The following is a 14,459-nucleotide window of genomic DNA, read 5'->3' on the forward strand; positions in this document are numbered from 1 at the left end:
AGCAAAAGACAAATGTGTTCCTGGTCAGCATACTGCCATATTTTCTTCACTGATGAAATTTATTATGTAACTAAACTAGTCGACACATTCCACATCGTAGTGACAGATTATAAGTATGGTCCATATAACATGTAATTAACATACTAACAATCTGAGCTATGTAACATTTGCAATACAAAAAACAGCATTTTTTTCCTCAACCTGTCAAGTCAGCAGCTGATTTGGTGTGTATAAAATATGATCATTTGGCACACAGTCTATCATAAATACAAATTAATTATTTAAAACTTTAAAAATCCAGAGATTCAATCATCTTTGTAAATTGTGCTTATGTAATTCCTCAAACAATTTGTCCAGGTTAAATGGATTATAAGTAAACACCTGAGTCCCAAAATGTTGTTAATGAGCCAGGAGAGACACGACTCATATGCAGAATTCTGAAGCTTAGAGTTCTGATCAAAGTTCCTTCCATTGAATCACTGAGCTTGTTCTCTAGTGTTGTACTGTGTGGGAATATCTATGCGGAATAATGCAGTCCTGTGGAGAACATCACTACTACTGCTTTCATGTCTTGTATGATGACCAGTTAATGAAAGTTGATGAATAATTGGGATAGTTTTCACATTTGTGAGTATATGTCTTGCTGAGTGCGAGAATTGATAGGCTGCTACAAGATGTTCATTTGCAAATGAGTAAAACTGCAAATTGCATGAAAAGTTGCATGAACAAACTAGATTGTTTTTGCAGAATGAATTGGGTTATCATAAGCTACATAATAAATCACTCTAAGAGTACGTGCATAAAATCTGAAACTGAGAAGTGAGAAAATAAAACAAAAACCATATGGAATGTGATGAAGACAGAAACTGGCATAAAAACAGAGAACATGACACACACACACACACACACACACACACACACACACACACAGAAATTAATCAATATTTTAAAAACACTTGAAATGGGGTTTTAGAAATCTTGAAGTTTTTACACTTCCACAAGAAGTAGTTGTCCATGACAGACTAAAACTGGCTGTAGTGATACAGCTCTTTCAAAAATGAGATATAAGTAATGTCACAAACTACTGTAAGTCTCCCTTTAATTATTTTTTCAATAAAATTAGGCACAGGCTGAGTCTCTATTATCTCACCTTCCACAATATCCTGAACAAAAGTCAATTTGGGGTGTGTGCTGGTCTTTGTACTGAAAAAGCAATCTTCTTCTTTAACAATCAAGTTTTGGAAGCCATTAACAAGAAAAATCTCCAGTATCTTTTGTGATCTCTCAAAAGCCTTTCATTGTGGAAACCATCAAATTGTTTTGAAAAATGCAGTATGTCATATTTAGGTGGTACCATCAATTTATGGCTTCAGTCATACCCAAAGGACTGAAAGCAGACTGTAATGCTGGATGGCTCATCCAGAGAACCTAGCTCATCTGAGTGGGGCAGCAGAAGCTGCAGTGTATCGCAAGGCCCTACTTTAGGTTCACTGCTATTTCTTAAGTTCATTAACAACCTTCATCTTCGATCTGACACAAAGAGTAAATTTACCCCTTTCACAGATGATATTGCAATTATCAGTGGTGAATTCTCAGATAATCTTGGAACAAACTGTGAACAAAGTTTTCACTTATATCTTAAACTGGTTTTCTCCAAACAGTCTCTCACTCAATGCAGATAAAATCCATTATATGAGGTTCCATAAACCACAAAGAAATCTTGAAGCAATTAACATAAGTGTAGAGATCAACCAATCTGAAAAGTTGAAAGGACAAAACTGCTGGGTGCCTATATGGGGAGCAAATTTAATCAGTCATTCCACATTCTTCAACCTTTTAACAGACAGCTCAACAATATTTGCACTGTGGGTTATTGCTTCAGTGACTCAAGTAGTAAGAATTAAGGTTCCCTGCTTTGGCTACTTTCATTCATTATTGTTGTGTGCTACTATATTCTGGGGGAATCAATCTCTTGCAATAAATAAATAAATAAATTTAAAAAAATAAAAAATCATTTCCTGAAAATAGCTGTCAGAATAATGACTGGTATCCATCATAGGCACTCTTGCTGGTACTTGTTCAGAAACAGGGGGGTCTTACCATCTCCTCACTGCATATTTTTTCTCTCTACAAATACAACAGCAAATATCATGGTTACAACACAAGAATCAAAAACAGTCTGCGCATTGAGTTGAATAGTCTTAATGTGGTTAAAAAAGAAGTTTATTACTCCGGCGTTAAGCCATTTAATGCTATCCCATCATACGTCAAACGTCTTCAGAAACAAATGCCAAAATTCAAACAAATTCTCAAAGAGTACTTAATAAAGAAAACTCTTCAAATGGTCAATTAACTTCTGAGAGAAAATTAATATCACCACTAAACATAACAATTGTTTTCTAGCTAGTTTTGATTAATTTTATTTTGAGCACTACCAGAGACATGTGAAAATTTGGTTTTTGGTATTCATGTATTTATTTTATACTAGCTGAAAAAGACCTGCTTCACACGGTTTTATTTTCATTTCTTTCCTGCAAAGACCTTCAGATCACTCAATAACACTGAGAACATAGTAAAAATGAATAGCCAAAAAGTCATAAAAATTAGTATGTCACACTAAAAAGTACTTTCCAATGTTTCAAATGAAATGGCGAATTGTGATGAGGCCCTGTTCTCTATGTTGTTAGTAGTACGTGCTAATTTTCACATTGGACATTTTATTTGTGTTAAAGAGGAGATGGACATGTCGACCCCTCCATGTCCCTGTCACAGTCGATATGGGATGTTTCGCTGGATGAAACCATGTCCTATACTTCATAAATTGAGACGATGGACTCGTCGTAGGTGCAGGATGACTACAGCTGAAAAAGGGTTATCTTTAACTTCTGCCCATCCATTTTTAAACCGTGTGAACCATTCATAACACCAAGTACAGCTTAAGCACTCATCACCGTAGGCTTCCTGCATCATTTGGTTTGTCTCTGTAAAGGTTCTCTTGAGTTTCGTGCAGAATTTAGTGTAGACACATTGCTCCTCTAGCTCTGCCATCTCAAAATTTACAAACTGTGCAACACAGCATGCTACTCAATACAGCACTGAACAATAACTACGAAACATACAACAATGCAACCTCTGGCAGTTACATTAAACACAGGCATGTGCAGGGATGCCAACCGCAATTTGCTCCAACACAAATTTGCAAAATTGCAAATGTTCCAGAATGTTTTGAACAGACCTCACAAGTGGAGAAAAGGAAAGGCTTTCTTTAATTGTTCCAGTTTAGTGGAAGCTAGATGCATAGCTTGGCCATTTTGTGTACTGAAAACTGGCCCACACAAACTGTTACTTTAAAGGGAATAGTTTTCATCACTCAAGCCAAAAAAGAGCTGTGCTTAACACTGTGATACATACAGCTAAAAGTATGTTCCAAGAAACATTTTGATGTGATGCTTCCAATCTGTGCAGCAATATCACACGAAATGGATAACATTTTCAGCTGATTAAATGAACTGAAGAGATTCTGCATCCTGTGAAGGATAGTCATGGCCTCAGAGTGCCATGTATTTATAAAATTTCATATTAGTGTGGTAGGAGCTATGTGTGACAGCCTATTCAATTTCCCAACATTGTACTGAAACACAACATTCCGGCCTGAGATGATGCAACTGGCAGTCGTGTGTGTGTGTGTGTGTGTGTGTGTGTGTGTTACTGTGCCTGTCTGCAACTTGAAGTGTCTTCTTTACCATAAGTAGCAATCTGTCTTTCCTACACTGGTGATATTGCTACAGTGTTTGTACTGAAACACAGCATTATATTTCTAATACAATCATTTGTAACTGAACACAGATTTATGAATATGCACAAGATTTTGTTTGAGCTCACACATCAAAATTACTGGGACTCAGGACATCAAAGCGGATGTGTCAACAGCTGTAACACATGTAAGGGTTGCCACTCAGTGACATGTGGATGCAGGTATTTGATCCCAAGATATTATAAAGTGAAATATCTCATATTACACACCATATTGGGACCAATATTGCTGTGAATGGCCTGTTCACATTCAAGCGAACATAATCTATGGTTTCAGGGGCCACCGCTACATCATCTTTAATTTGTGGAATTCTCCCACTTTTTTGACAATCAGTACATTTCCTGGCAAAGACAATGGATTATACTATTGAAATTCCATCATTTTATACACATTTAACACGGCTAGTTCACTGAGAAAATTTTAAACATCATTACAGTTCAATGTTCAATCTGTTGCCTTGACTATTGTGTCAATGTCTCTTACTGACAGGACCAGTTTTAGACCCGACAATGTCTTGCTCACTCGTCATATTCAGTGAACTCAGGTGATAGCAGTGCCTTCCTTCCAGTACAAAAGCTGCCTCTAATTCAGTCACTTACCAGATTATGTTGCCTTACAGCTTACCTTATGTAGTCACCTGTCTGTAAGGATGGCAACCTACGGTCAATTTCATAGAAGATACACTGCAAGATAGGCCCTGTTGGCTCCCGAAGCATAAGGACTTTCTGAGGGTACTTCATCCCTGGCTGAACAGAAACTAATGAACCTGTAAAGATAAATATGACATAACAAAATTAATTCTTACTGAGAAAAATTATTCTTCATTTACATGTGTTGCTGTGGGTTTCACTTACAAAAAAACTAAACAACAGAGCTGTAAAAAGTATGTACAAGTTCAAAAAGTATATGTAAAATAATACATTATTACATCAAACAATGGAAACTCCAGGTAGGAATATCAACAATGAAGGAAAACACGGATTTCTACTTACCGTAAAGAAGAGATTATGTTGCACAATTAAAAGAGAGTTACACAAAGCTTTCGGCCACAGCCGTCTCCAGCAAAAGAGAAACTCACATACCATTCATACACTCAAGCACACATGATCGCCAACTCTAGCATCCAGCCCAAGATGCTGGATTTGGAGGTCATGTGTGGATGAGGTGTACTTGCTTGCTTGTATGTATGAATGGTGTGTGTTTCCCTTTTGCTGAAGAAGGCTGTGGCTGAAAGTTTTATGTATATATATTTTAATTGTACCTGTCTGCAACTTAATGTATCTTCTTTATATTACCATATCAGTATGTTTAATCACTTTCAAATAGTTCTGGGTCATAAATAAATAAAGAATGATGAGCAACTGTAGGTACACAAATGCCATCAACAGGAAATATCTTCAGTTTCACAAAGTAGTTAAATAAGAGTATTAACCCCACTAAGGACTTGTGTGCCAAATACATCACAGCAAGTGCCTGACTATTTGTCAGTTTATACATATGAATTAAAAATGTCTAAAGTGCACGCACTCAAATTCTAAGCACTTAAAGCATACAATAAATGTCTCAAATCATTAATATTTTTAATAACTTGGTGTTCATATTGACAGCTAAACTGATGTAGATGTAATTGTTATGCAAGTGACTAGCAGAGGAAGGAAAATCAAGGCAGTATGATGTTACACTACAGATATCCACCCATCAATCAGAACTTGAATTTGTTGACAACAAATACAGTGCGGAGCAGAGGAAATGGTACTAGTATTCGGCAACAAGTCAGGATATTGACCTTGAACGACTATTGGCACACAGTTCAGACAATGCAGTTTCAGTCGCTATGCTCAACAATGCAGGAAAACACAGATTGCTACTTACCGTAAAGAAGACACGTTAAATTGCAGAAATGCACAATTAAAAGACAATTACACAAAGCTTTCTACCACAGCCTTCTCCAGCAAAAGAGAAACACACATACCATTTACATACTCAAGCAAGCACACATGATCGCCAACTCCAACATACGGCCCAAGATGCTGGCTGAGCATAGAGATCCATGTGTTCATGGTCAAGCAGTTCTTTATAAAAAATGATTCTGTAGTCATGGTTCAATGTCTTTTCTGTCAAAAGTTTAATATTGGATGTGAAGATAAAGTCACAGATCAAAACACTACACTCCAATGGGTTGCAGTATTTAGAAGTATTTAATTTGTGATGGAGAAGAAACCACTTGGTCTTTCCCGTTCAGTTCGAACTCCAGTAAAATGTAAATAGATCGAGAATGGCATTTCTTATAAGTCCGAAAGGATCCAATAAAAAGCACTCCATCTTCAGGCCACAAGTGGCCCATCGGGACCATCCGACCGCCGTATCATCCTCAGATGAGGATGCGGATAGGAGGGGCGTGTGGTCAGCACACCGCTCTCCCGGTCGTGATGATGGTTTTCTTTGACCGGAGCCGCTACTATTCAGTCGAGTAGCTCCTCAATTGGCATCACGAGGCTGAGTGCACCCCGAAAAATGGCAACAGCGCATGGCAGCTGGATGGTCACCCATCCTAGCGCCGGCCACGCCCGACAGTGCTTAACTTCGGTGATCTCACGGGAACCGGTGTATCCACTGCGGCAAGGCCGTTGCCGAAAGGATCCAATAGGCGACAGGCAAATTTCACCAGTACAAAACAATGATTATACAGTAGCTAAGTGAAATGGATTTTGTGTAGTAGAAAGAATTTTGCAGTGTAATGGACACTGTTCTTATGGAAGATGCAGATTCCCAGTATTCGTGAGTGATGAATCCCCTTTCATCTGGATGGTTATGTTAATGTATGAACTGTTGATATTGACCGTTGGAGAACCCACATGAACTTCACTAAAAACCTCTTCACAGATCAAAAGTAACAGTTTGATGTGGTATCTTCACAATAGGGATTGTTGGACAGGAATTGTTGGACCTTACTTATTTTGAAGGGAGGAGCTGCAGTTACTGTGTCATCAGTGCACTGTGTCAAAATGTTAAACAACCTTCTTCACTCACAACTGGAAAGGTATTGAGTGAACATGGGAGAAATTTTGTTCCAACAAGATGGTGCCACAGCACACATGGCGGAGCATCCATGGAAGTGGTTCGAGAAATGTTCCCAGGACATGTCATTTTACATATGGTGGTGTTCCTGGGCCTCCATGTTCACCAGATCTGTTGATCTGTGACTTCTTCTTGTGAGGCTGCTTGAAATCATGAGTATACATGAACAAGCCCCATACAATCTATGACCTCAAGATTTCCATTTTTCCATTCATCAGGAAATTGAAGCTTTGCCTAATGAAATGTTGGAGATAGCCATTCATTAACTTTCAGGAGAGGATTTAAATTTGTATCCGGCAAGGACATCAAATCTAATTAAGGGATTTAGATTTCAAAAATGCAATATTTTAAAAAAAATAAAACTGGTTTCAGTTACTGAGTAGCGAAAAACACGTGTTTTCTCTGCTCCACCCCATATTTTATAGCAGTTCCTGTAGCACAGTTGTTTAATCCCTGTAGTGATCACAAAAATGCGAAGTGTCTACTGAATGATGAAAACCAACATTTTCCTTACAACAGGCACATCTGATAAAAAAAATTGATGCAGTCAGGCACTTCATAGTAATTACCAGTTTTATTTAAACTGAATTAGGATGGAGTAAGAAATGGTCTTGACTGTTAATCTGCACAGCTGTGTAGCAGGCATACCAATTCGATTCTACACAGAGTACGCGAAAGAACTTGCCCCCCTTCTAACAGCCGTGTACCGCAAGTCTCTAGAGGAACAGAAGGTTCCAAATGATTGGAAAAGAGCACAGGTAGTCCCAGTCTTCAAGAAGGGTCGTCGAGCAGATGCGCAAAACTATAGACCTATATCTCTGACGTCGATCTGTTGTAGAATTTTAGAACATGTCTTTTGCTCGAGTATCATGTCGTTTTTGGAAACTCAGAATCTACTATGTAGGAGTCAACATGGATTCCGGAAACAGCGATCGTGTGAAACCCAACTCGCTTTATTTGTTCATGAGACCCAGAAAATATTAGATACAGGCTCCCAGGTAGATGCCATTTTCCTTGACTTCCGGAAGGTGTTCGATACAGTTCCGCACTGTCGCCTGATAAACAAAGTAAGAGCCTACGGAATATCAGACCAGCTGTGTGGCTGGATTGAAGAGTTTTTAGCAAACAGAACACAGCATGTTGTTCTCAATGGAGAGACATCTACAGACGTTAAAGTAACCTCTGGCGTGCCACAGGGGAGTGTTATGGGACCATTGCTTTTCACAATATATATAAATGACCTAGTAGATAGTGTCGGAAGTTCCATGCGGCTTTTCGCGGATGATGCTGTAGTATACAGAGAAGTTGCAGCATTAGAAAATTGTAGCGAAATGCAGGAAGATCTGCAGCGGATAGGCACTTGGTGCAGGGAGTGGCAACTGACCCTTAACATAGACAAATGTAATGTATTGCGAATACATAGAAAGAAGGATCCTTTATTGTATGATTATATGATAGCGGAACAAACACTGGTAGCAGTTACTTCTGTAAAATATCTGGGAGTATGCGTGCGGAACGATTTGAAGTGGAATGATCATATAAAATTAATTGTTGGTAAGGCGGGTACCAGGTTGAGATTCATTGGGAGAGTCCTTAGAAAATGTAGTCCATCAACAAAGGAGGTGGCTTACAAAACACTCGTTCGACCTATACTTGAGTATTGCTCATCAGTGTGGGATCCGTACCAGATCGGGTTGACGGAGGAGATAGAGAAGATCCAAAGAAGAGCGGCGCGTTTCGTCACAGGGTTATTTGGTAACCGTGATAGCGTTATGGAGATGTTTAACAAACTCAAGTGGCAGACCCTGCAAGAGAGGCGCTCTGCATCGCGGTGTAGCTTGCTCGCCAGGTTTCGAGAGGGTGCGTTTCTGGATGAGGTATCGAATATATTGCTTCCCCCTACTTATACCTCCCGAGGAGATCACGAATGTAAAATTAGAGAGATTAGAGCGCGCACAGAGGCTTTCAGACAGTCGTTCTTCCCGCGAACCATACGCGACTGGAACAGGAAAGGCAGATAATGACAGTGGCACGTAAAGTGCCCTCCGCCACACACCGTTGGGTGGCTTGCGGAGTATAAATGTAGATGTAGATGTAGATGAAATTCATAAGACATGGTGATGCAAACTGACAATGCAAATATGACAGAAGTTTAACAATACTGTTCCACTGATAAACCTTAAGTGACTAAGACCTATCAGAAATTATATTGTCCAACTGTTTCCTGAAAAATGCTTTCCACTGATGAAAAATTTCTTTATAAAGAGGTTGAATCACAGATAGTTCTGGTTGAAATCCAAATTATATTAACAGTCTTTTTGTCATCCTCCTAATGACAGAAGTGTAGAACTGTATTTATATTAAGGCCAAGAGTCCAACAAAAGCAATGAACTGTTTTCTGCAACTGGTAAGATGTTTCAGATATAATATTGAAAATTATTCTCTCCCATTTTTCCAAATTTTGCTATGCTGATTATAAGATTTTTGGAACTAAACAACCCTTTAAAAATTTAAAAAAAATAAAAAAAGTAAGTGCTCTTTATTTGCCTTGAGCCTCCTGAAGACAACCGTAAAGCTGAGGAAATAGTAATTCACTGATACTTATCACTGGCATTGTTGTATAAGAATGTGTCATAGCATTCATCAACTCCATAAGTGACTCCTGTCTTTTTTTCATTCGAAATAATAAAGAGCAGTTTGCATGCAGTTCTTGAATTAATCTGAATGATTACTTTATTCACAGCACTTTAGGGGATAACCATAAGCTTCATCTTCACATCAGCTACGAATTTCTCTATACTATTACTATTAATGATATCTCCTCTACATGTTTAGTTGAAGTAAACTTTGTAATTACAAGACTTCCTTTTCCATATAATTTCCTGGATCTGTTTAACCAGATCAGGGAACCATGGAAATCAGTAATGTTTATCTCACTTGCAAATCAGTGTGCCTCGTCTCGTAGATTTCCCTCGATAAAGGTGCACTGACTTCCACGAGCAGTTCTAAGACTTTTGAATAGTTTTTCTTTCACATGTTTGAGAGTTTCATGTAGGCGCATTTTTCATACTTCATGTAAATCTTTTTCCTGTTTATATAATTCACATCCAGGTTTTATTAAACGAAACTGGCTTTGCACACTGCTTTTACTTCAAGTATTTCTGTCCTTCCTTCGTTTAACCAAAAAAATTACAGTTTTTTTTGTCACTGAAAGCTATTACTGTACACGTCTTCTTCTATTACTGTACATGTCTTTCTTCTAGGAATATATTGTAGTTTTGTTCTTTATCGTTTGAACCACAGTTCATGGAATCGTAAGATTTATTTTCTGGTTCTTTTGTTCCCAGAATCTCTAACAAAATGTCGACATCAATCAAATGAATGTCCAAGAAATTAGCTGATGAATGAATAACGATACAGCTACAGTAGTTTGGTTCGAGTCGTAAGCTTAGCAGTTAAGCTTCACCAGGTAGCCATTGCTATGCGTCAGGCGCTCCGTCTGTAATTATACGGGTACCCTTCCTTTTTCACTTGCTTCGTCTGGTTTGAATCGATTGCTTATTTTGCTTTGATCTTATAAGTGCCGTTTTCTTTGTTATAGATGTCTACGTCACTCTAAGCTGAAAATGGATTACTGTACTATGTCACGTATTGTTTGTCGCATTCTGATAGTGTGTGTTTACGGCCTGTCGCTGCTCGCGGCATGGCTTGCTTTTGTGATCGCCTACTGCCGCTTACAATAAATAAAAAGAGAGAGAGAGAGAGAGAGAGAGAGAGAGGAATCGTCTCATTAGCGAAACAATGGCAAAAGACTGCTATTTGTTGTTACTTACACTGCTGCTTTCTTTGATAATGTTTAACAAGAACCAAATAATAGACTGCGTATGATAGAACATGTTCTGAACAAGAGTTAGGCGAAAATTTTTCTCCGTTTGAAAATCTTTGCGGCTGCTTCTTTAGTACATCAAATTCTGCACAGAAATTAGAGTCATCTTGCCGTGCTTCATTTCTGACTGTATCACTATTAGGTATAAGAATAATACGAATATAAACATGACAGGATATGTACATTCTTCTGCGTTTGCTGTTGTCTCACTCTAGTTTCGTAGTTTATTAGGCAGACAGGAATTAAATGAGATAGCAGCAAACACGAAGGAATACATGGCAAAATGTTTATATTCACATTCTTTCTTATGGTGAAGAGAATACTTCATGTGATTCACATTTCATCAGGTTCCTATTAGCAACCATCTCTTCTCACAGGTAGGAAAAAATTTAGAACGTAGAGTTGGCCATATTGACAAACATCCCAACAGTCTTGCCAGTCGGATTTTCGTAGTACATTGAAATTCTGCTACATTCGAAGATGAACAATACGGAATTTGTACTTACTTCGTTGGATAATGTATGAAAATGCAGTGGTCGAAACTCAGGGCGGAGAAAAAAAGCTCGTCTTCCACCCTTTTTTTAAAAAAAAATTATTTACTGACGCAGAGGTTTTGGCGTCAGTATTTATCTTTGTGCCTACAAAGCATGCCTGTATAGCGCTACATATATTCGACGGGAGAAGTTAGTTGTGGCAGCACCTACCAACATTTTTCAGGACTTCCACTTGCTTTGAACTCGATTCTAAGCCGCAGGCGGTTTTTTGGATTACCAAAACCGGAAAAAAAGTGCTGCTTAGATTCGAGTAAATACGGTACATGTCTGCCACTACAGCTATGGTATGGGCACAGTCTAACATAACAGTCTGGACACTCACTGCTGTAAAAGTTGTAGCCGTTTGACAGATGGAGCGACACTAGTGCTCCAAGCAGCAGGTAAGGTGAACGTCAGATGCATCGTAAGGATAATGTTTGTTTGCATCCATTTCTACGTAATTTCTGAATTATTCGAGTTATTTTCTTGCCTCCAAGAGTTTGTGTAGTATCAGAAGGCATATATGTTTCTAAAAATGATTCTAAAATAAGCGCAAGTATGGACAAAGACCATGAATAGAGTGGCAAGCTACGACACATTCGTGAAGAAACACTTGTGACATTGGACAGAACTGCAGCTTATCACGTTGATATCAAAAGAATATATACACACAGATTCACATGTAAGAAGCTCCTTTGTTATGCCCATCCGGCTTGGATCTCCGCCTCCCCTACCTTTTATAAATCCCTCCAAATCCTCGAACGCCATGCTCTCCGCCTTGCCTATCGCATCCGTCTCCCCTCCCCCACGCGGATCCTGTATGATCTCATCACCTTTCCCCACCTCCTCCTTTTCCTTGAAAGGATACGGATCCTGTACACCTCCCGTAAACTTGATCCTCCTCACCCTCTCGTCTCCCCGATCCTTTCCCACCCCCGCCCGCTGCCGCGCCTGTATTCGCACGTCCCACCCGGTCTCCATCTCTCCACCCTCCTTACCCTCTCCCAAGGTGGCTTCCGCCAGCTCCCCCTCCCTGATGATGTCCTCGTCCCCTCCATCTACCCCTCCTATCAACTTTGACCCTGCCCCCCCTCCACTTCCGGTGTCCTTTCCTTTCGGCACCCTCCCTCCCTTCTCTTCTCTTCCCTTCTTTTTCCTTTTCCCCCATCCCCTCCCTTCACCCCTCTTCCCCCGGGCTTCCCCTCCCCCTTCCTCCCTCCCCCCATCTCCCCTGCCCGTGGCATCTCTGCTCTCCCCTCTCGCTCTCCCACTCCCCTTCCTCCTCCTCCTCCTCTCTTGGCAGGTCCCCGGACTCGCACACGCATAGTGAACATTCGCGCGCCGGAGATCACCGCCCTCAGTGTTTCGTGTGTGCCGTCGTGTTTAGTGTTCAGTGTTCACCGTCACATTCCCTCGTTCACCAGTGCCATTGTCATCTTCAGTGTTTGTGCGTCGTCTCATCAGTTAGCAGTGTGGATTATCGACGTGTGTGAACGGCTCCGTGTTTGTCTCTATGTGTCTCCTGTTTTATTGCCCACCGTTCTGTAACTTATGTGTCTTCTCCTGTTTTTGCTGCTTGTATATTCTATGGCTGAAGAGCAGCGTAGTGTGCTGCTGACAGCCTGCCTGTTAACTGGCTTTTAAAAAAAAAAAAAAAAAAATGTAAGAAGCACAGATATGTACCTCTAGGTGCAAAAGCGATCAACAGCTCGTTTATCGTTCTGTAGGCCTACTGTATTTGTCATTGTCGCCTGTTGCCACAAGTACGACCTTCATCTTTATATTATTCTAATAAATATGACTGCTTGTGTCTGTATATGTGTGGATGGATATATGTGTTTGTGCGAGTGTATACCCGTCCTTTTTTCCCCCTAAGGTAAGTCTTTCCGCTCCCGGGACTGGAATGACTCCTTACCCTCTCCCTTAAAACCCACATCCTTTCGTCTTTCCCTCTCCTTCCCTCTTTCCTGATGAGGCAACAGTTTGTTGCGAAAGCTTGAATTTTGTGTGTATGTTTGTGTTCGTTTGTGTGTCTGTCGACCTGCCAGCACTTTCATTTGGTAAGTCACATTATCTTAAAAGAGGTCTGTTATGAAGACTTGATATTAAAAATTTAACATAGCCAATTTTAAGCCCTAGAACAGTAATTGTTATGTGCAGCCATCAATAACCTAACAGAATGAATGTAACGTCTTATGGATCAAATGCCAATAAAAATACTATGTTCTGATTGTATCTCATTCTTACCCCTACATGTTAAATATTCTTGGAAATTCTGCTGTTGAATATAGTGGGAAGTCCACTTGTTTAGCGCAGTGAGACACATCATCTACGAAAGATCTGTTTACAATTTTATGTGCTGTTTGAAAAGTGCATATTATTTATAATGGACTGTGATTTCTGGTAAGTTATATATATGAAATCTTTTTTTACCCAGTTTCTTGCAACATGAACTTTAAATGTGCAAACAATTCAAAAATTGCGGATTGTCCAATAAGAATGTTTTGTATAACTAGATGAGATGTTAGACAAACAAACAGATGGATGGGAGGTCAGACTGGAGTTTAGAATGCGAGTGACTATTATGAAACTGACATATAAATGGGAGCTCTTTGTGGTAAGAAAATACCTAAAAGACAGCTTCATAGAGTATCTGACATAAAAGAACTTATATGCAAAAATCTGAAGACTGTGATGTATAGAGAAGACTGGAAGATTCTTTTATCCAACAGCAGATGACAATTGGTTGATGATGATGATGGGACAGAATACTGCATTTCATGCACAAACGAGAAAATACCTAAAAGACAGCTTCATAGAGTATCTGACATAAAAGAACTTATATGCAAAAATCTGAAGACTGTGATGTATAGAGAAGACTGGAAGATTCTTTTATCCAACAGCAGATGACAATTGGTTGATGATGATGATGGGACAGAATACTGCATTTCATGCACAAACCTCTATCAGATTTCATACATGTGGGTACTGTAGAAGCCTACAACCTTCATTTGCAGATCTCATCACAACGTAATGCCACCAAGAACTCCTGATGAGCCCTTTGTGGAAAGTGCCATTGATTCCTCCACTTTTACCAACTTTTGTACTAGGTGAGGTACATCAAAACTACGTCTTCTGAAATTTATGT

General features: G+C 39.4%; 1 protein-coding gene and 1 pseudogene across 2 annotated transcripts in view; both read right to left on the reverse strand.

Moving 5' to 3' along the window:
• The window catches only part of LOC126158208 (spermatogenesis-associated protein 22), a 157,002-nt gene that overhangs the window by 16,915 nt on the left and 125,628 nt on the right, over positions 1-14,459 (reverse strand). For both annotated transcript variants that reach the window (XM_049916430.1, XM_049916437.1), the window contains one exon: positions 4,439-4,580. In XM_049916430.1, coding sequence (XP_049772387.1) covers positions 4,439-4,580 — 142 coding nt within the window. The remainder of the gene's footprint in view (positions 1-4,438; positions 4,581-14,459) is intronic.
• On the reverse strand, positions 6,330-6,446 carry LOC126100824 (5S ribosomal RNA; annotated as a pseudogene).

Source organism: Schistocerca cancellata, chromosome 1 (genome assembly GCF_023864275.1).
Source record: "Schistocerca cancellata isolate TAMUIC-IGC-003103 chromosome 1, iqSchCanc2.1, whole genome shotgun sequence".
Taxonomy (NCBI): Eukaryota; Metazoa; Arthropoda; class Insecta; order Orthoptera; family Acrididae; genus Schistocerca; species Schistocerca cancellata.